Raw genomic sequence first — 24,339 nt, 5'->3', positions numbered from 1 at the left:
TGTGTGTGTGTAATCTGTATAATGTGTGTGTGTGTAATCTGTATAATGTGTGTGTGTGTGTGTGTGTAATCTGTATAATGTGTGTGTGTGTGTAATCTGTATAATGTGTGTGTGTGTGTAATCTGTATAATGTGTGTGTAATCTGTATAATGTGTGTGTGTGTAATATGTATAATCTGTATAATGTGTGTGTGTAATCTGTATAATGTGTGTGTGTGTGTGTGTGTGTAATCTGTAAATCTGTATAATGTGTGTGTGTGTATAATATGTATAATGTGTGTGTATAATATGTATAATGTGTGTGTAATCTGTATGTGTGTGTAATCTGTATAATGTGTGTGTGTGTAATATGTATAATCTGTATAATGTGTGTGTGTAATCTGTATAATGTGTGTGTGTGTGTGTGTAATCTGTAAATCTGTATAATGTGTGTGTGTGTATAATATGTATAATGTGTGTGTATAATATGTATAATGTGTGTGTAATCTGTATAATCTGTATAGTGTGTGTGTGTAATCTGTATAATGTGTGTGTATGTAATCTGTATAATGGGAGTGTGTTGTAATCTGTATAATGTGAGTGTGTGTGTAATCTGTATAATGTGTGTGTGTGTGTGTGTGTGTGTGTGTGTGTAATCTGTATAATGTGTGTGTGTGTGTAATCTGTATAATGTGTGTGTGTGTGTAATCTGTATAATGTGTGTGTGTGTGTGTAATCTGTATATGTGTGTGTAATCTGTATAATGTGTGTGTGTGTGTGTATAATCTGTATAATGTGTGTGTAATCTGTATACTGTGTGTGTGTGTGTGTGTATAATCTGTGTAAAGTGTGTGTGTAATCTGTATAAAGTGTGTGTGTAATCTGTATAATGTGTGTGTAATCTGTATAATGTGTGTAATCTGTATAATATGTGTGTGTAATCTGTATAATATGTGTGTGTGTAATCTGTATAATGTGTGTGTGTAATCTGTATAATGTGTGTGTGTGTGTTTGTAATCTGTATAATGTGTGTGTGTGTGTGTGTATAATCTGTATAATGTGTGTGTGTGTAATCTGTATAATGTGTGTGTGTGTGTAATCTGTATAATGTGTGTGTGTGTGTGTGTGTGTATAATCTGTATAATGTGTGTGTGTGTAATCTGTATAATGTGTGTGTGTGTGTAATCTGTATAATGTGTGTGTGTGTGTAATCTGTATAATGTGTGTGTGTGTAATCTGTATAATGTGTGTGTGTGTGTGTAATCTGTATAATGTGTGTGTGTGTAATCTGTATAATGTGTGTGTGTGTAATCTGTATAATGTGTGTGTGTGTGTGTGTATAATCTGTATAATGTGTGTGTGTGTAATCTGTATAATGTGTGTGTGTGTGTGTGTATAATCTGTATAATGTGTGTGTGTGTAATCTGTATAATGTGTGTGTGTGTGTAATCTGTATAATGTGTGTGTGTGTGTGTGTGTATAATCTGTATAATGTGTGTGTGTGTGTGTAATCTGTATAATGTGTGTGTGTGTGTAATCTGTATAATGTGTGTGTGTGTGTGTGTGTGTGTGTGTGTATAATCTGTATAATGTGTGTGTGTGTAATCTGTATAATGTGTGTGTGTGTAATCTGTATAATGTGTGTGTGTGTGTGTAAAAGGTTCTTTAAGTACATAAATAGCAAAAAATCTAAGAAGGATAATATAGGTACATTAAAATGTGTGGAGGGTAGCATGATAAATAATGACAGGGAGAAGGCTGTCATTATTTATCATGCTACCCTCCACACAGTTTTTTTTCTTCAGTATACACAAGAGAGGAACCATTGAATGATACTTTGGAACAGAATAGAACATGCCAGTCCATACCACTAACTGGGTTTTGTTTAGAGGATATCAGGAAAAAACTAAAAAATATTAAGGTAAATAAAACTCCAGGCCCAGATGGAATACACCCAAGGGTGTTAAGTGAATTTAGCACTGTTATAGACAAACCTTTACTCTTAATTTTTCAAGACTCATTATCCTCAGGCATGGTACCCCAGGATTGGCGTAAAGTTGATGTGGTGCCACTCTTCAAAAAGGGAAGCAGGGATGATCCAGGAAGCTATAGACCAGTTAGTCTGACATCAATAGTGGGGAAGATATTTGAAGGGATTATAAGGGATTATATTGATGAGCATATTCGTGTAAAAAAGATTATGAGTTCTAATCAGCATGGCTTTAGGAGAAATAGATCATGTCAAACTAATCTAATTAGATTCTACGAGGAAGTAAGTAAAAATATAGATAAAGGGGAATCAGTTGATGTGATATACTTAGATTTTGCAAAGGCATTTGATACAGTGCCACATGAGAGATTAATGCACAAAATTAAGGGACTGGGAATAGCTGAAAATGTTAGCTCATGGATAAATAACTGGATAAAAGATAGGGAGCAACGAGTAGCAGTAAATGGATCATACTCAGATTGGACAAAGGTAATCAGTGGCGTCCCCCAGGGATCAGTACTGGGCCCTGTTCTTTTTAATATTTTTATAAATGACTTGGAGCAAGGATTAAATAGCGACATCTCTATTTTTGCAGATGATACTAAGTTAAGTAAGGTCATTAGGTCAGAGCAGGATGAACTCTCTTTGCAAAGGGATTTGCAAAAATTAGAACTATGGGCAAGTGAATGGAAAATGAGATTTAATACGGAAAAATGTAAGGTTCTACATTTTGGAAGAAATAAAAAGCAGGCTATGTATTTTTTAAATGGGACAAGACTTAGCCAAACACAGGAGGAAAGGGATTTGGGAGTAGTAATAGATAACAAGCTAAAGATGAGTGCACAATGCAGGGCAGCGGCTTCAAAGGCTAATAAGATACTAGCATGTATTAAAAGAGGCATTGATTCAAGGGAGGAAAGCATAATTCTGTCATTATATAAAGCCCTGGTAAGACCTCACCTTGAGTTTGGAGTGCAGTTCTGGGGACCGATTGCTAAAAAAGATATTGCAGAACTAGAAAAAGTTCAGAGAAGGGCCACAAAGCTAATAAGGGGATTGGAGAAATTAACCTATGAGGAGAGGCTAGCCAAACTGGGTCTGTTCTCTTTAGAAAAAAGGCGCTTGAGAGGTGACATGATTACTTTATATAAATATATTCAAGGCCCATATACAGAGATGGCAGAAGCTCTTTTTATTCCAAGAAAATTGGTTCTGACAAGAGGTCATAATTTAAGGTTGGAGGAAAGGAGATTTAATCTCCTGCAACGGAAACGTTTTTTCACTGTAAGAGCAATAAAATTGTGGAACTCATTACCAAAGGAGGTAGTGAATGCCAATACCATAGATACATTTAAAAATAGTCTGGATAAATTTCTGTATATAAACAAAATTCATGGATATGATTGCTAGTATTAAATGGGTCACATTTTAATGGGGTTATTTAAGCTTAACTGGAGCTTTTTGTAAGTATTTTAGATTTGTATAGGTTGAACTCGATGGACTTCAGTCTTTTTTCAACCTTATCTACTATGTTACTATGTAATCTGTATAATGTGTGTGTGTGTGTGTGTGTGTGTAATCTGTATAGTGTGTGTGTGTAATCTGTATAATGTGTGTGTGTGTGTGTGTAATCTGTATTATGTGTGTGTGTGTGCAATCTGTATAGTTTGTGTGTGTAATCTGTATAGTTTGTGTGTGTAATATGTGCAGTATATGTGTAATCTAAGTATAACGTGTGTTAGATGTGTGTAATCTGTATAATGTGTGTGTGTAATATGTGCAGTATATGTATAATCTGAGTGTAACGTGTGTTAGATGTGTGTAATCTGTATAATGCGTGTGTAATATGTGCTGTATATTCATAATCTAAGTGGAACGTGTGTTAGATGTGTGTAATCTGTATAATGCGTGTGTGTAATCTGTATAATGTGTGTGTATAATATGTGCAGTATATGTGTAATCTGAGTGTAACGTGTGTTAGATGTGTGTAATCTGTATAATGTGTGTGTATAATATGTGCAGTATGTGTTTAATCTGAGTGTAACGTGTGTAATATAAGTAATCTGTGTTAGATGTGTGTAATCTGTGTGTCATCCTAAAGAGAGAGATAAAGGTTTATAAAATGTAGGCATCTGAAATAAAGTTCTACTTCTGAAGATCCAGAAGTTTAGTTATGTTTAATACATTTATCACAAACCCTTACTGCGCTGTAACAGACCCATGAGGAAAGCAAAGAGTCTGCCATGACGCAGCACAGACCAATGCGCCACACAATGTTACCAATACAGAAATACACCAACCGGTAAAGTTGCCTCCAATGACGTACGGTATGATACCCCCAGGCCATATCCTTTCGGTTCGGGATGTAGCAGCTCTGCGAACTCGCTCATTAATACGCAGAGATGATGGGACCGTTTGGGTCGTTAATGGCTTTTGTGTAGTTGTAGCATTTACACCTGGAACAATAGGTTAGAAATTAAAGTCAGCTGTTGGAGCTAATAGATATGACTAATTGTTGGGGGACAAATCAGGAAAAATATACTCTAGCAAAAGATACAAGTCACATATTTATATATTCAGTGTCACATCAGTCTCATAAATTAAATCTGCAGATGAAATAACCCAACTACAAATGTGTGTGCGTCAAAAGTTTACTACTGTATATTACAGACCTTCCTATATTCTGAACACATTTTCAACAGGTAACAGAACAAGGGTATGAATATGTAACATTGTGTCGTCTTTAACCTTTTGATTTATTCGATACACTTTTATTCTTGATTATTGTAAGATTTTAGCCATTTTTTATTTTACCCTTTATTTTTTATTGTGCAGTAAAATACAAAACACACAAACTTCTTTTTTCTATATATAGTTTTATTGAAGCACAAGAAATAAATTTATACAACACCAAAAAAGACATAATAAGTGTATATAATACATAATAATAAATAGTTATCTTCACTGGATTTATTCTGTTTCCAGTGCTTCCTTTTTCCTTATATATAACCCCTGGCATAACTACACACACACACCTATTGAAGAAAAAAAAGGTGGCATAATCACTTGAGTCTTTACCATAGATCCAAGAGAACAATATCTGTATTTCTAAAAGGATATATTAATTGGTTTTGTTCCCTTTCTGTCTGAGCTCTGATAAATACGGCCCATTTCTGAAAGAACTTCTGTACTTTCTTATCAACATGCTTAGGTGTATCAAATTGTTCTATAATCAACTGTTTAAGTTTATCCATTCCGAGATTTTGGGTTCAGATTTTCCTTTCCAGTTTCTCATAATTAGATTTCTAGCTGCTAAAATTGCAGTATTTACCAGTTTATATTTTACCCATTGATTGTATTTATCAACTAAAAATACTGTCGGTTCTAAGGAAAGTTTAACTATTTTTCCAAATGTAAATTTAGCCAGAACTCTAATTTCCTCCAGAATTGGATCATTTTTGGACATCGCCATATTAGATGGAGTAGATTTGGCGATAAAAGTTGACATTTCGGGCACCTATTAAAATTGGGATTGTTCCATAAAAAAACTTTTTCTGGAGTATAGTAAGTCTTATAGATAAGTTTTACATGTGATTCTCTCCAGGTAGCGGAGAATGTATTCTTTTCCACCGTAGTTATCGACTTTTTAATTTTTTCCGGGTTAACTTCTTTATCTCTAAGCTTATATTCCATTTATTAGCTAGATAAACCAAGTTAATATCCCCTTTTAATGCAACTAATAGTTTATACCAAGGGGAGATCGTAAATATTCCATTTCTTACCAAAACTATCCATTGATCTACCTTACTCCAATTCCAATCGGCTCCACACTTTGTAAGTAAACTATAAATAAAATGTCTAACTTGAAGGTACGCAAAAAATCCAGATTGAATTCAGATCTTAGATCTGCAAAGGATTTAATCTCTGTCCACTCTTGGTTGATAATTTGAGATATCAATGAAAGACCTTTTCGTTTCCAATTTTTTAATATTTTACTATTCAGGCCTTCTACAAATTCTGAGTTGCCTTCTATCATCAAATATTTAGAGATTTCAAATTTGACATCTAACATTGTACAAACCTTCTGCCAAGCGCGGATTGGTACGGCAATAGTTTTACATTTTTTAACCTCCGTGGGCAGTTTAATAAATTTAACATGTGCAAGTGTGAAAGGCAAGAAAGGTTTAATGATCTCTTTTTCTAAGTCTGGTACTGTGTAATAAGAAGTGTCTCCAAACCACTCCACTACTAGTTTAGCTAGGTTGATTAAGTTGTAAATTTCAAACAGCTAGATTACGAGTTTTGCGTTATGACTCAAAAAGCATCATCGTTATGGTCCATAACGATGCTTTTTCCCTAACGCCGCTATTACAAGTCTTGTCAGAAAAGGTGTACCACACACCTTTTTGGCCATCACGCAACGTCAGTACCGCACTTTAAAAAAAGTCATTTTTCAATGGGACTTCCATAGCGCCGGTATTACGAGTTTTGCGGTGAGGCCAAAAAGTGAGCGATACAGCCTAAAACTACAAGATCCATAACGTAATCTGAAAGTCAGTAGTTATGAGTTTTACGCTACAAAGCCGTACCATAAAACTTATAACTTAAGTGCTAAAAAGTACACTAACACCCATAAACTACCTATTAAACCCTAAACCGAGGCCCTCCCGCATCGCAAACACTATAATAAAATTATTAACCCCTCATCTGCCACTCCGGACATCGCCGCCACTATTAAAATGTATTAACCCCTATTCCGCCGCTCCCCGACATCGTCGCCACTATAATAAAATGATTAACCCCTAAACTGCCGCCCTCCCGCATCGCAAACACTACTTAAATATTATTAACCCCTAATCTGCCGTCCACCCACACCACCGCTATAATAAACCTATTAACCACTAAACCGCAAACCCCCCACAACGAAATATACTAAATTAAACTATTAACCCCTAAACCTCTGGCCTCCCACATCACTACATAAATATATTAACCCCTAAACCTTACCCTAACGTAACCCTAAGCATAACCCTAACACCCCCTAACTTAATATAATTAAAATAAATCTAAATAAAACTTTAAATTATTAACTAAATAATACCCTAAACTAAATACAAACTTACCTGTGAAATAAAACCTAAAGCTAGCTATAAAATAACTAATAGTTACATTGTAGCTATCTTAGGTTTTATTTTTATTTCACAGGTAACTTTGTATTTATTTTAACTAGGTAGACTAGTTAGTAAATAGTTAACTATTTATTAACTACCTAGTTAAAATAAATACAAAGTTACCTGTAAAATAAAACCTAACGCCTTACACTTAAACCTAACATTACAATAAAATAAAATAAATTAAATTATTAAAATACAATTTTCTAAATTACAAAAAATAAAAAACGAAATTATCAAAAATAAAAATGAATTACTCCTAATCTAATAGCCCTATCAAAATAAAAAAAAAACCTAGCCGACACTAAACTGCCAATGGCCCTTAAAAGGGCCTTTTGTGGGGCAATGCCCCAAAGAAATTAGCTCGTTTACCTGTAAAAAAAAAAATACAAACAACCCCCCAACAGTAAAACCCACCACCCACACAACCAAACCCCCCAAATAAAAACCCTGTCTAAATAAACCTAAGCTAACCATTGCCCTGAAAAGGGCATTTAGCTCTTTTACATTGCCCAAACCCTAAGCTAAAAATAAAACCCACCCAATAAACCCTTAAAAAAACCTAACACTAACCCCGACGATCCACTTACAGTTATCGAAGATCGGACATCCATCCTCATCCAGGCGGCAGAAGTCTTCATCCAAGCGGGCAGAAGTCTTCATCCAGACGGCATCTTCTATCTTCATTAATCCGGCGTGAAGCGGGTCCATCTTCAAGACATCCGGCGCGTAGCATCATCTTCTTCCGATCGTCGCTGGAAAATGAAGTTCACTTTAAGTGACGTCATATTGATCCAATCAGCCAATAGGATTAAGCTTTAATCCTATTGGCTGATCCAATCAGCCAATAGGATTGAGCTTGCATTCTATTGGCTATTCCAATCAGCCAATAGAATGCGAGCTCAATCCTATTGGCTGATTGGATCAGCCAATAGGATTAAAACTCAATCCTATTGGTTGATTGGATAGAATTCTATCAGCCAAACGGAATTTAAGGGACGCCATATTGGATGACGTGACTTAAAGGGAACTTCATTTTCCAGCGACGATCGTAAGAGGAGGATGCTCCGCGCCGGATGTCTTGAAGATGGACCTGCTCCGCGCCAGATGGATGAAGATAGAAGATGCCATTTGGATGAAGACATCTGCCCGCTTGGATGAGGACTTTTGCCCACTTGGATGAGGATGGATCGTCGGGGGTTAGTGTTAGGTTTTTTTAAGGGTTTATTGGGTGGGTTTTATTTTTAGCTTAGGGTTTGGGCAATGTAAAAGAGCTAAAGGCCCTTTTAAGGGCAATGCCTATCCAAATGCCCTAAGCTTAGGTTTATTTAGATAGGTATTTATTTGGGGGGTTTGGTTGTGTGGGTGGTGGGTTTTACTGTTGGGGGGTTGTTTCTATATATTTTTTTTACAGGTAAAAGAGCTGATTTCTTTGGGGCATTGCCCCGCAAAAGGCCCTTTTAAGGGCCATAGGCAGTTTATAGTGTAGGCTACAATTTTTTTATTTAGGGGGGGCTTTTTTATTTTGATAGGGCTATTAGATTAGAAATAATTCGTTTTTATTTTTGATAATTTCGTTTTTTATTTTGTGTAATTTAGTGTTTATTTTTTTGTAATTTAGATAATTGTATTTTAATTTATTTTATTTTATTGTAATGTTAGGTTTTATTTTACAGGTAAATTTGTATTTATTTTAGCTAGGTAGTTAGTAAATAGTTAATAACTATTTACTAACTAGTCTACCTAGTTAAAATAAATATAAACTTACCTGTGAAATAAAAATAAAACTTAAGATAGCTACAATGTAACTATTAGTTATTTTGTAGCTAGCTTAGGTTTTACTTCACAGGTAAGTTTGTATTTAGTTTTAAATAGGAATTATTTAGTTAATAATTGTAACTTTAATTTAGCTCTATTTTAATTATGTTAAAGTTAGGGGGTGTTAGGGTTATGCTTAGGGTTACGTTATGGTAATGCTTAGGGTTACGTTAGGGTTAGGTTTAGGGGTTAATATATTTATTTAGTGTTAGTGATGTTGGAGGCCAGAGGTTTAGGGGTTAATAACTTTAGTATAGTAGCGGTGACATTGGGGGCGGCAGATTAGGGGTTAATAACTGTAATGTAGGTGGCGGCAATGTTAAGGGCAGCAGATTAGGGGTTAATAAGTGTATTTAGGTGGCGGTGATGTTAGGGGCAGCAGATTAGAGGTCAATAACTGTATGTCGGTGGCGGCGATACCGGGAGCGGCAGATTAGGGGCTAATAGTTTTATTTAGGTTGCGGCGATGTCAGGGGCAGCAGATTAGGGATGTTTAGACGTGGTTTTTATGTTAGGGTGTTAGGTTTAAACATAACTTTTTCTTTCCCCATAGATATCAATGGGGCTGCGTTACGGAGCTTTTGTTTCCGCGATCACAGGTGTTAGGCTTTTGTTTTTGCCGGCTCTCCCCATTAATGTCTATGGGGAAATCGTACACGAGCACGTCAAAGCAGCGCTTGTATTTAGGTGAAGCATGGAGCTCAACGCCACCATATCGCCCACGCAAGCCTGCTTTTTCAAAACCGGTAATAGCAGCGCTATTAAAGGTGAGCGATGAAAATAAAGTACACAAAATTAGCGAGCAGCCATAACGCCATAACTTGTAATCTAGCCGCTAGTTAGGTAAGCCCATTCCCCCATACTGTTAAGGTAAAAGTAAATTTATGCTTACCTGATCAATTAATTTCTTCTATGGTACGACGAGTCCACGGATTCATCCTTTACTTGTGGGATATTATCCTCCTGCTAACCGGAAGTGGCAAAGAGCACCACAGCAGAGCTGTCTATATAGCTTCTCCCTTAGCTCCACCCCCCAGTCATTCAACCGAAGGTACAGGAAGAAAAAGGAGAAACTACAAGGTGCAGAGGTGACTGAAGTTTAAAATAAAAAAATATAATCTGTCTTAAAATGACAGAGCGGGCCGTGGACTCGTCGTACCATAGAAGAAATTAATTTATCAGGTAAGCATAAATTTACTTTTCTTCTATAAGGTACGACGAGTCCACGGATTCATCCTTTACTTGTGGGATACAATACCAACAGGACACGGATGAACGGGAGGGACAAGACAGATGGTTAAACAGAAAGCACCACTGCTTGAAGAACTTTTCTCCCAAAAATAGCCTCCGAAGAAGCAAAAGTATCAAATTTGTAAAATTTGGAAAAGGTATGAAGCGAAGACCAAGTCGCAGCCTTACAAATCTGTTCAACAGAAGCATCATTTTTAAAAGCCCATGTGGAAGCCACCGCTCTAGTAGAGTGAGCTGTAATCCTTTCAGGAGGCTGCTGTCCAGCAGTCTTGTATGCCAAACGGATGATGCTTTTCAGCCAAAAAGAAAGAGAGGTAGCCATAGCTTTTTTACCTCTACGTTTTCCAGAATAGACAACAAACAAAGAAGACGTTTGACAGAAATCTTTGGTTGCTTGCAAGTAAAACTTCAAAGCACAAAACACGTCCAAGTTGTGCAACAGACGCTCCTTCTTAGAGGAAGGATTAGGACACAGAGAAGGAACAACAATTTCCTTATTGATATTCCTATTAGTAACAACCTAGGAAGGAATCCAGGTTTGGTACGCAAAGCCACCTTATCAGCATGGAAAACAAGATAAGGCGAGTCGCATTGCAATGCAGATAATTCAGAAACTCTTCGAGCCGAAGAGATAGCAACTAAAAACAGAACTTTCCAAGATAGAAGCTTAATATCTATGGAATGCATAGGTTCAAACGGAACCCCTTGAATAACTTTAAGAACTAAATTCAAACTCCATGGCGGAGCAACAGGTTTAAACACAGACTTGATTCTAACTAAAGCCTGACAGAACGACTGAACGTCTGGAACATCTGCCAGACGCTTGTGCAGTAGAATTGATAAGGCAGATATCTGTCCCTTTAAGGAACTAGCTGATAGCCCCTTCTCCAATCCTTCTTGGAGAAAGGACAAAATTCTAGGAATCCTGATCTTACTCCATGAGTAGCCTTTGGATTTGCACCAATAAAGATATTTACGCCATATCTTATGATAAATTTTCCTAGTGACAGGCTTTCGAGCCTGAATCAAGGTATCTATGACCGACTCAGAGAAACCCCGCTTGGATAAAATCAAGCGTTCAATCTCCAAGCAGTCAGCCGCAGAGAAACTAGATTTGGATGCTGGAACGGACCTTGAATCAGAAGGTCCTGTCTCAGTGGCAGAGTCCATGGTGGAAGAGATGACATGTCCACCAGGTCTGCATACCAAGTCCTGCGTGGCCACGCAGGTGCTATCAAAATCACCGAAGCTCTCTCCTGTTTGATTCTGGCAATCAAACGAGGAAGGAGAGGAAATGGTGGAAACACATAAGCCAGGTTGAACGACCAAGGTACGGCTAGAGCATCTATCAGTACTGCCTGAGGATCCCTTGACCTGGATCCGTAACAAGGAAGTTTGGCGTTCTGACGAGACGCCATCAGATCCAATTCTGGTGTGCCCCATTGCTGAATCAATTGTGCAAACACCTCCGGATGGAGTTCCCACTCCCTCGGATGAAAAGTCTGACGACTTAGAAAATCCGCTTCCCAGTTCTCCACTCCTGGGATATAGATTGCTGAAATATGGCAAGAGTGAGTCTCTGCCCATCAAATTATTTTGGTAACCTCTATCATCGCTAGAGAACTCTTTGTTCCCGCCTGATGATTGATATATGCTACAGTTGTGATATTGTCCGACTGGAATCTTATGAATCGGACCGAAGCCAGCTGAGGCCACGCCTGAAGCGCGTTGAATATCGCTCTCAGTTCTAGAATATTTATCGGGAGGAGAGCCTCCTCCTGAGTCCACAAACCCTGTGCTTTCAGGGAATTCCAGACTGCACCCCAGCCCAATAGGCTGGCGTCCGTCGTCACTATGACCCATGCTGGCCTGCGGAAACATATTCCCTGGGACAGATGATCCTGTGACAACCACCAAAGAAGAGAGTCTCTGGTCTCTTAATTCAGATTTATCTGAGGAGATAAATCTGCATTATCCCCATTCCACTGTTTGAGCATGCATAGTTGCAGTGGTCTGAGATGCAAGCGAGCAAACGGAACTATGTCCATTGCTGCTACCATTAGTCCGATTACCTCCATACACTGAGCCACTGATGGCCGAGGAATGGAATGAAGAGCTCGGCAGATGGTTAATATCTTTGATTTCCTGACCTCCGTCAGAAAATTTTTCATGTCCACCGAATCTATCAGAGTTCCCAGGAATGGAACTCTTGTGAGAGGGATAAGTGAACTCTTTTTTACGTTCACCTTCCACCCGTGAGATCTTAGAAAAGCCAACACGATGTCCGTGTGAGACTTGGCTAGTTGGTAAGTCGACGCCTGAATTAAGATATCGTCCAGATAAGGCGCCACAGCTATGCCCCGCGGCCTTAGAACCGCCAGAAGGGACCTTAGGCACCTTTGTGAAAATTCTGGGAGCTGTGGCCAACCCGAAGGGAAGAGCCACAAACTGGTAATGCTTGTCCAGAAAGGCGAACCTGAGGAACTGGTGATGATCTTTGTGGATAGGGATGTGTAGATACGCATCCTTTAATTCCACGCTGGTCATATATTGACCCTCCTGGATCATTGGTAAAATAGTCTGAATGGTCCCCATCTTGAAGGATGGGACTCTGAGGAATTTGTTTAGGATCTTGAGATCTAAAATTGGTCTGAAGGTTCCCTCTTTTTTGGGAACCACAAACAGATTGGAGTAGAACCCCTGCCCCTGTTCTGTTTTCGGAACTGGGCAGATCACTCCCATGGTATACAGGTCTTCTACACAGCGTAAGAACGCCTCTCTTTTTGTCTGGTTTACAGACAATTGAGAAAGATGGAATCTCCCCCTTGGGGGAGAATCTTTGAAATCTAAAAGATACCCCAGGGTAACTATTTCTAAAGCCCAGGAGTCCTGAACCTCTCTTGCCCAAGCCTGAGCAAAGAGAGAAAGTCTGTCCCGGATCGGGGGCTACCCCTTCATGCTGTCTTGGTGGCAGCAGTGGGCTTCTTGGCCTGTTTACCCTTGTTCCAAGTCTGGTTAGGTCTCCAGACTGACTTGGATTGAGCAAAATTCCCCTCTTGCTTTGCAGCAGGGGAAGAGGTAGAGGAACCACCTTTGAAGTTTCGAAAGGAACGAAAATTATTTTGTTTGGTCTTCATCTTATTTGTCTTATCCTGAGGAAGGGCATGGCCTTTCCCTCCAGTGATGTCTGAAATGATCTCTTTCAGTTCAGGCCCAAATAGGGTCTTACCCTTTAAAGGGATGGCTAAAAGCTTCGTTTTTGATGACACATCAGCAGACCAGGACTTAAGCCATAACGCTCAATGCGCTAAAATAGCAAAACCTGAATTCTTTGCCGCTAATTTAGCCAGTTAAAAAGCAGCATCTGTAATGAAAGAATTAGCTAGCTTGAGATCCCTAATTCTATCCAGAATATCATCTACTGGGGTCTCAACCTGAAGAGCCTCCTCCAGAGCCTCGAACCAAAAAGAAGCTGCAGTAGTTACAGGAACAATGCACGCTATAGGTTGGAGAAGAAAACCCTGATGAACAAATATTTTCTTTAGGAGACCTTCTAATTTTTTATCCATAGGCTCTTTGAAAGCACAACTGTCCTCAATAGGTATAGTTGTACGCTTAGCCAGGGTAGAAATAGCTCCCTCCACCTTAGGGACCGTCTGCCACGAGTCCCGCATGGTGTCTGATATGGGAAACATTTTCTTAAAAGTAGGAGGGGGAGCGAACGGAATACCTGGTCTATCCCACTCCTTAGTAATGTCCGAAATCCTCTTAGGGACCGGAAAAACATCAGTGTAGGCAGGAACCTCTAGAAATCTGTCCATTTTACACAATTTCTCTGGAACTACAATAGGGTCACAATCATCCAGAGTCGCTAAAACCTCCCTGAGCAATAAGCAGAGGTGTTCTAGTTTAAATTTAAAAGCCGTCATAACTGAGTCTGTCTGAGGGAACAACTTTCCTGAATCAGAAATCTCTCCCTCAGACAGCAAATCCCTCACCCCCAACTCAGAACATTGTGAGGGTACATCGGATATGGCTAATAAAGCGTCAGAGGGCTCAGCATTTGTTCTCACACCAGACCTACTGCGCTTCCCCTGCAACCCAGGCAGCTTAGATAAAACCTCTGTGAGGGTAGTATTCATAACTGCGGCCATATCTTGCAGGGTGAAAGAATTAGATGCACTAGAAGTACTTGGCGTTGCATGTGCGGGCGTTAATTGTGACACTTGGGGAGAATTAGATGGCATAACCTGATTCCCTTCTGACTGAGAATAATCCTGCGACATACTTTTAGTCGCTAAAATATGTTCTTTGCAATTTATTGACCTTTCAGTGCATGAGATATTGACCCTCCCGGAAAAAACACCCCCAGCACCTTGCCACAGCCCTGCTGTGGCGCCTACCTGCCCTCAGGGATAGTAAATATGGGGTTAAAGCTTTGATTTGGCCCAAAACATCCACAGGAGTTGGAGCTTGCTGAGTGAAAACAACTGCGCATCTGAGGCACGAAAATAGGCCCCGCCCATCTCACTCTATGTCTCTACAGCCTCAAAGAACTGCACCAGAGTGGTTTTAAACTAGCCATGTGGGTTCTGAGACCCAAAAAATAAGCCAAGTGTAACCTCAATAAAGTTGCCCAAAAAACGTTATTGCCCAAAAAACGTTAACAGCACTCCCAGTTCATAAAACGTTTGCCCACAAACATTACAAAAATGGTTGACACTGAGTTTTGAATTAGCCCCTTATGCAAGCTTAGTAATGCCTTTCTATAGCTCTTAGGATTACTGCTTACCCTTAGCCTCATGGGGATACTGTCAGCCTTTCTGAAATACACAGTCTCTCCAGAAAAAATGACTGAACATACCTCACTGCTATATAGCATGAAAACGTTCCTCACACTGAAGTTTCTTGTACCCCTCAGCTTCTGTGGGAACAGCACTGGATCTTAGTTACAAATGCTAAGATCATCATCCTCCAGGCAGAAGTCTTCATCCATCTGCTGCCTGAGAGTAAATAGTACACAGTGGTACCATTTAAAACAAAAAACTCTTGCTTGAAGAAATAAAAAACTAATATTTTATCACCTCTTTCACTTTACCCTTCCTAGTACTTAGAGTAGGCAAAGAGAATGACTGGGGGGGTGGAGCTAAGGGAGGAGCTATATAGACAGCTCTGCTGTGGTGTTCTTTGTCACTTCCTGTTAGCAGGAGGATAATACCCCACAAGTAAAGGATGAATCCGTGGACTCGTCGTACCTTATAGAAGAAATATAGTTTTTTGATCGCTATACTTGGCCTTTTATTTGCCCATAAGAACTTTGTTAAACTTACCTGTAAACTATTTAAATCTCTTTTCTTCATTAACATTGGTATGTTCTGAGTGACATATAAAATTTTTGGGAGAGCTATCATTTTAAACAAACTAACTCTACTTGATAATGACAGTGGTAGCTTAGCCCAGTCTTGGAGTTTTTCCTTTATTTTAGAGATAATCGGAACAGCATTCAAGTTGTACCAGCTTTCTAAGGCCTAGATTAGGAGTTTGGCGGTAGCCGTGAAAACCAGCGTTAGAGGCTCCTAACGCTGGTTTTAGGCTACCGCCGGTATTTGGAGTCAGTCAGGAAAGGGTCTAACGCTCACTTTTCAGCCGCAACTTTTCCATACCACAGATCCCCTTACGTCAATTGCGTATCCTATCTTTTCAATGGGATCTTCCTAACTCCGGTATTTAGAGTCGTGTCTGAAGTGAGCGTTAGAATTCTAACGACAAAACTCCAGCCGCAGAAAAAAGTCAGTAGTTAAGAGCTTTTTGGGCTAACGCCGGTTCATAAAGCTCTTAACTACTGTGCTCTAAAGTACACTAACACCCATAAACTACCTATGTACCCCTAAACCGAGGCCCCCCACATCGCCGCCACTCAATTAAATTTTTTTAACCCCTAATCTGCCGACCGCCACCTACGTTATCCTTATGTACCCCTAATCTGCTGCCCCTAACACCGCCGACCCCTATATTATATTTATTAAACCCTAATCTGCTCCCCACAACGTCGCCTCCACCTGCCTACACTTATTAACCCCTAATCTGCCGAGCGGACCGCACCGCTATTATAATAAAGTTATTAACCCCTAATCCGCCTCACTAACCCTATCATAAATAGTATTAACCCCTAATCTGCCCTCCCTAACATCGCCGACACCTAACTTCAAACATTAACCCCTAATCTGCCGACTGCAGCTCACCGCTATTCTAATAAATGTATTAACCCCTAAAGCTAAGTCTAACCCTAACACTAACACCCCCCTAAGTTAAATATAATTTAAATCTAACGAAATTAATTAACTCTTATTAAATAAATTATTCCTATTTAAAGCTAAATACTTACCTGTAAAATAAATCCTAATATAGCTACAATATAAATTATATTTATATTATAGCTATTTTAGAATTTATATTTATTTTACAGGTAACTTTGTATTTATTTTAACCAGGTACAATAGCTAAAATAGTTAAAATAATTACAAAATTACCTGTAAAATAAATCCTAACCTAAGTTACAATTAAACCTAACACTACACTATCAATAAATTAATTAAATAAAATACCTACAATTAAACCTAACACTACACTATCAATACATTAATTAAATACAATATCTACAAATAAATACAATGAAATAAACTAACTAAAGTACTAAAAATAAAAAAGAACTAAGTTACAAAAAATAAAAAAATATTTACAAACATCAGAAAAATATTACAACAATTTTAAACTAATTACACCTACTCTAAGCCCCCTAATAAAATAAAAAAGACCCCCAAAATAAAAAATGCCCTACCCTATTCTAAATTACTAAAGTTCAAAGCTCTTTTACCTTACCTGCCCTGAACAGGGCCCTTTGCGGGGCATGCCCCAAAGAATTCAGCTCTTTTGCCTGTAAAAAAAAACATACAATACCCCCCCCCCCCCAACATTACAACCCACCACCCACATACCCCTAATCTAACCCAAACCCCCCTTAAATAAACCTAACACTAAGCCCCTGATGATCTTCCTACCTTATCTTCACCATACCAGGTTCACTGATCGATCCAGAAGAGCTCCTCCGATGTCCTGATCCAAGCCCAAGCGGGGGGCTGAAGAGGTCCATGATCCGGCTGAAGTCATCATCCAAGCGGGAGCTGAAGAGGTCCATGATCCGGCTGAAGTCTTCATCCAAGCGGGAGCTGAAGAGGTCCATGATCCGGCTGAAGTCTTCTATCAACGGCATCTTCAATCTTCTTTCTTCGGGAGCCATCATCTTCCATCCGACGCGGAACATCCTCTTCTCCCGACGCCTACTCGCCGAATGACGGTTCCTTTAAATGACGTCATCCAAGATGGCGTCCCTCGAATTCCGAATGGCTGATAGGATTCTATCAGCCAATCGGAATTAAGGTAGGAATATTCTGATTGGCTGATTCCATCAGCCAATCAGAATCAAGTTCAATCCGATTGGCTGATCCAATCAGCCAATCAGATTGAGCTCGCATTCTATTGGCTGTTCCGATCAGGGTTAGTGAGGCGGATTAGGGGTTAATAACTTTATTATAATAGCGGTGCGGTCCGCTCGGCAGATTAGGGGTTAATAAGTGTAGGCAGGTGGAGGCGACGTTGTGGGGGGCAGATTAGGGGTTAATAAATATAATATAGGGGTCGGCGGTGTTAGGGGCAGCAGATTAGGGGTACATAGGGATAATGTAAGTAGCACCGGTTTACGGAGCGGCAGATTAGGGCTTAAAAATAATATGCAGGGGTCAGCGATAGCGGGGGCGGCAGATTAGGGGTTAATAAGTGCAAGGTTAGGGGTGTTTAGACTCGGGGTACATGTTAGAGTGTTAGGTGCAGACGTAGGAAGTGTTTCCCCATAGGAAACAATGGCGCTGCGTTAGGAGCTGAACGCTGCTTTTTTGCAGGTGTTAGGTTTTTTTTCAGCTCAAACAGCCCCATTGTTTCCTATGGGGGAATCGTGCACGAGCACGTTTTTGAGGCTGGCCGCGTCCGTAAGCAACTCTGGTATCGAGAGTTGCAGTGGCGTTAAATATTCCTGTACGCTCCCTTTTTGGAGCCTAACGCAGCCATTCTGTGGACTCTCAATACCAGAGTTATTTTAAAGGTGCGGCCAGAAAAAAGCCAGCGTTAGCTACGCGGGTCGTTACCGACAAAACTCTAAATCTAGCCATAAGTCTACACAGCTATTTGAATGCCCAGGTATATAAAAGTGGTGGAGACTACTTTAAAAGGAAAAATCAGATAGGAAACTTGATTTTTAGATATCCACTAAATGTCAGACTTTGAGGTGTTTACCTTGTATCCTGAGAAGGAACTATATATGGCAATAATCTTGAGGATTTGCAGGATATTCTTATCTGTGTTTCTTATAAAGAAGAAGAGGTGGTCTGCATATAATGCAAGTTGAATTTGCTTTTCCCCTATGCGTATACCTTCAATTTCTTGTCTTATCATAATGGCCAGAGGTTCTATTGCTATATTAAAAAGCAAGGGCGATAGTTGACAGCCTTGGCGAGTTCCTCTGCCAAGAATAATTCTCCTAGACAATGTACCATTTACTAAGATATGTGAATAAGGTGCATTATATATTTTTCTTATTATTTCTAAGCAATTACCTAAAATGCAAAATTTTTCTAATGACAGAAAAAGGTGATCCCAGTAAATCGAATCAAAGGCTTTCTCCACATCCACAGAGATTATTGCCATATCTGGGGTTGGTACATTTGCCTCTAGCTTCTCTTGATATTTAAAATAATCTAGGACCAGAGCCACCTTCCTGATATTAGTAGTAGAATTTCTCCCTTTCACAAATCCTGTTTGATCTGGATGGATCACTTCTTTTAAAGGAAATTGTAAACGAGCAGCAATTCTATTTGTCAGTATTTTATAATCTGTATTTAATAATGAGATTGGTCTGTAAGATTCTTTGAGATCTAGATCTTTATTTTGTTTCAATATCAATGTCGTCCAGGAGGCAGTAACATTTTTAGACATTTAATTTCCCATTATATAGTAATAATTAAACATTTTTTTTAAATGAGGGGTTAAATCTGTGGACAGTCATTTATAAAATTCATTTGGGAGTAAATCTGGACCTGGATTTTTTAACCCTGACAGTTTACTAATGGCCTTGGATATTTCCTCTTCAGTAATTGGTGCATTAATGATGTTAGGGGGTTCATTAGAGATCTTGGGGTTCTTAATCTTAGACCAGAAAACCTCCATATTTATCTTATCAGTCTCTCTAGATAAATAAAGTTACTGGCAGTACTCAGAAAATGTTTCTAACATCTAACTGTCTCACTGCACCCACACAACAAGGGGCTTCCCTTCCTGACATGGTACAACCATCTATAACCGTCTCACTGCACCCACATAACAAGGGGCTTCCCTTCCTGACATGGTACAACCAGCTATAACCGTCTCACTGCACCCATACAACAAGGGTCTTCCCTTCCTGACATGGTACAACCAGCTATAACCGTCTCACTGCACCCACACAACAAGGGGCTTCCCTTCCTGACATGGTACAACCATCTATAACAATCTCACTGCACCCACACAACAAGGGGCTTCCCTTCCTGACATGGTACAACCATCTTTAACCGTATCACTGCACCCACACAACAAGGGGCTTCCCTTCCTGACATGGTACAACCATCTATAACCGTCTCACTGCACCCACATAACCAGGGGCTTCCCTTCCTGACAAGGTACAACCATCAACAACTGTCTTACTGCACCAACACAACAAGGTGCTTCAATACCTGACATGGTACAACCATCTATAACCGTCTCCCTGCACCCACACAACAAGGGGCTTCCGTTCCTGACATGGTACAACCATCTATAACCGTCTCCCTGCACCCACACGAGGGTCTTCCCTTCCTGACATGGTACAACCATCTATAACCGTCTCACTGCACCCACACAAGGGCCTTCCCTTCCTGACATGGTACAACCATCTATAACCGTCTCACTGCACCCACACAACAAGGGGCTTCCCTTCCTGACATGGTACAACCATCTATAACCGTCTCACTGCACCCACACAACAAGGGGCTTCCCTTCCTGACATGGTACAACCATCAATAACCGTCTCACTGCACCCACACAAAAAGGGGCTTCCCTTCCTGACATGGTACAACCATCTATAACCGTATCACTGCACCCACACAACAAGGGGCTTCCCTTCAAGACATGGTACAACCATCTATAACCGTCTCACTGCATCCACACAACAAGGGGCTTCCCTTCCTGACATGGTACAACCATCTATAACCGTCTCCCTGCACCCACACAACAAGGGGCTTCCCTTCCTGACATGGTACAACCATCTATAATCGTCTCACTGCACCCACATAACAAGGGGCTTCCCTTCCTGACATGGTACAACAATCTATAACCGTCTCACTGCATCCACACAAGGGGCTTCCCTTCCTGACATGGTACAACCATCTATAACCGTCTCACTGCTCATACACAACAAGGGGCTTCTCTTCCTGACATGGTACAACCATCTATAACCGTCTCACTGCACACACACACAACCAGGGGCTTCCCTTCCTGACATGGTACAACCATCTATAACCGTCTCACTGCACATACACAACAAGGGACTTCCCTTATTGACATGGTACAACCATCTATAACCGTCTCACTGCACACACACAACCAGGGGCTTCCCTTCCTGACATGGTACAACCATCTATAACCATCTCACTGCACATACACAACACAACAAGGGGCTTCCCTTCCTGACATGGTACAACCATCTATAACTGTCTCACTGCACCCACACAACAAGGGGCTTCCCTTCCTGACATGGTACAACCATCTATAACCGTCTCACTGCACACACACAACCAGGGGCTTCCCTTCCTGACATGGTACAACCATTTATAACCGTCTCACTGCACATACACAACAAGGGGCTTCCCTTCCTGACATGGTACAACCATCTATAACCGTCTCACTGCACACACACAACCAGGGGCTTCCCTTCCTGACATGGTACAACCATCTATAACCGTCTCACTGCACATACACAACAAGGGGCTTCCCTTCCTGACATGGTACAACCATCTATAACCATCTCACTGCACACACACAACAAGGGGCTTCCCTTCCTGACATGGTACAACCATCTATAACCGTCTCACTGCACATACACAACAAGGGGCTTCCCTTCCTGACATGGTACAACCATATATAACCGTCTCACTGCACATAGACAACAAGGGGCTTCCCTTCCTGACATGGTACAACCATCTATAACCATCTCACTGCACACACACACAACAAATGGCTTCCCTTCCTGACATGGTACAACCATCAATAACCGTCTCACTGCACATACACAACAAGGGGCTTCCCTTCCTGACATGATACAACCATCTATAACCGTCTCACTGCACACACACAACAAGGGGCTTCCTTTCCTGACATGGTACAACCATCTATAACCATCTCACTGCACCCATACAACAAGGGGCTTCCCTTCCTGACATGGTACAACCATCTATAACTGTCTCACTGCACACACACCACAAGAGGCTTCCCTTCCTGACATGGTACAACCATCTATAACCATCTCACTGCACACACACAACAAGGGGCTTCCCTTCCTGACATGGTACAACCATCTATAACCGTCTCACTGCACCCACATAACAAGGGGCTTCCCTTCCTGAAATGGCACAACCAGCTATAACCGTCTCACTGAACCCAGACAACAAGGGTCTTCCCTTCCTGACACGGTAAGACCATCTATAACCGTCTCACTGCACCCACACAACAAGGGGCTTCCCTTCCTGACATGGTACAACCATCTATAACCGTCTCACTGCACCCACACAACAAGGGGCTTCCCTTCCTGACATGGTACAACCATCTACAACCGTATCACTGCACCCACACAACAAGGGGCTTCCCTTCCTGACATGGTACAACAATCTATAACCGTCTCACTGCACCCACACAACAAGGGGCTTCCCTTCCTGACATGGTACAACCATCTATAACCGTCTCCCTGCACCCACACAACAAGGGGCTTCCTTTCCTGACATGGTACAACCATCTATAACCGTCTCACTGCACCCACACAACAAGGGTCTTCCCTCCCTGACATGGTACAACCATCTATAACCGTCTCACTGCACCCACACAAGGGGCTTCCCTTCCTGACATGGTACAACCATCTATAACCGTCTCCCTGCACCCACACAACCAGGGGCTTCCTTTCCTGACATGGTACAACCAGCTATAACCGTCTCCTTGCACCCACACAACAAGGGGCTTCCCTTCCTGACATGGTACAACCATCTATAACTGTCTCACTGCACACACACAACAAGAGGCTTCCCTTCCTGACATGGTACAACCATCTATAACCGTATCACTGCACCCACACAACAAGGGGCTTCCCTTCCTGACATGGTACAACCATCTATAACCGTATCACTGCACCCACACAACAAGGGGCTTCCCTTCCTGACATGATACAACAATCTATAATCGTCTCACTGCACCCACACAACAAGGGGCTTCCCTTCCTGACATGGTACAACCATCTATAACCGTCTCCCTGCACCCACACAACAAGGGGCTTCCTTTCCTGACATGGTACAACCATCTATAACCGTCTCACTGCACCCACACAACAAGGGGCTTCCCTTCCTGACATGCACAACCAGCTATAATCGTCTCACTGCACCCACATAACAAGGGGCTTCCCTTCCTGACATGGTACAACAATCTATAACCGTCTCACTGCATCCACACAAGGGGCTTCCCTTCCTGACATGGTACAACCATCTATAACCGTCTCACTGCTCATACACAACAAGGGCCTTCCCTTCCTGACATGGTACAACCATCTATAACTGTCTCACTGCACACACACAACAAGAGGCTTCCCTTCCTGACATGGTACAACCATCAATAACCGTCTCACTGCACCCACACAAAAAGGGGCTTCCCTTCCTGACATGGTACAACCATCTATAACCGTATCACTGCACCCACACAACAAGGGGCTTCCCTTCCTGACATGGTACAACCATCTATAACCGTCTCACTGCATCCACACAACAAGGGGCTTCCCTTCCTGACATGGTACAACCATCTATAACCGTCTCCCTGCACCCACACAACAAGGGGCTTCCCTTCCTGACATGCTACAACCATCTATAATCGTCTCACTGCACCCACATAACAAGGGACTTCCCTTCCTGACATGGTACAACAATCTATAACCGTCTCACTGCATCCACACAAGGGGCTTCCCTTCCTGACATGGTACAACCATCTATAACCGTCTCACTGCTCATACACAACAAGGGGCTTCTCTTCCTGACATGGTACAACCATCTATAACCGTCTCACTGCACACACACAACCAGGGGCTTCCCTTCCTGACATGGTACAACCATCTATAACCGTCTCACTGCACATACACAACAAGGGACTTCCCTTATTGACATGGTACAACCATCTATAACCGTCTCACTGCACACACACAACCAGGGGCTTCCCTTCCTGACATGGTACAACCATCTATAACCATCTCACTGCACATACACAACACAACAAGGGGCTTCCCTTCCTGACATGGTACAACCATCTATAACCGTCTGACTGCACACACACAACAAGGGGCTTCCCTTCCTGACATGGTACAACCATCTATAACCGTCTCACTGCACATACAGAACAAGGGGCTTCCCTTCCTGACATGGTACAACCATATATAACCATATCACTGCACATACACAACAAGGGGCTTCCCTTCCTGACATGGTACAACCATCTATAACCATCTCACTGCACACACACAACCAGGGGCTTCCCTTCCTGACATGGTACAACCATTTATAACCGTCACACTGCACATACACAACAAGGGGCTTCCCTTCCTGACATGGTACAACCATCTATAACCGTCTCACTGCACACACACAACCAGGGGCTTCCCTTCCTGACATGGTACAACCATCTATAACCGTCTCACTGCACATACACAACAAGGGGCTTCCCTTCCTGACATGGTACAACCATCTATAACCATCTCACTGCACAC

The 24,339-nt window shown here is 41.1% G+C and overlaps 1 protein-coding gene across 1 annotated transcript in view; it reads right to left on the bottom strand.

The window, feature by feature from the left end:
* Positions 1 to 24,339, bottom strand: part of TLL2 (tolloid like 2) — a 610,754-nt gene that overhangs the window by 368,478 nt on the left and 217,937 nt on the right. Inside the window, exon 3 of the mRNA XM_053691878.1 lies at positions 4,269 to 4,424. Coding sequence (XP_053547853.1) covers positions 4,269 to 4,424 — 156 coding nt within the window. The remainder of the gene's footprint in view (positions 1 to 4,268; positions 4,425 to 24,339) is intronic.

The sequence above is a fragment of the Bombina bombina genome, chromosome 9 (genome assembly GCF_027579735.1).
Source record: "Bombina bombina isolate aBomBom1 chromosome 9, aBomBom1.pri, whole genome shotgun sequence".
NCBI classification, from domain to species: domain Eukaryota; kingdom Metazoa; phylum Chordata; class Amphibia; order Anura; family Bombinatoridae; genus Bombina; species Bombina bombina.
This window is presented reverse-complemented; position numbering and strand designations above follow the sequence as displayed.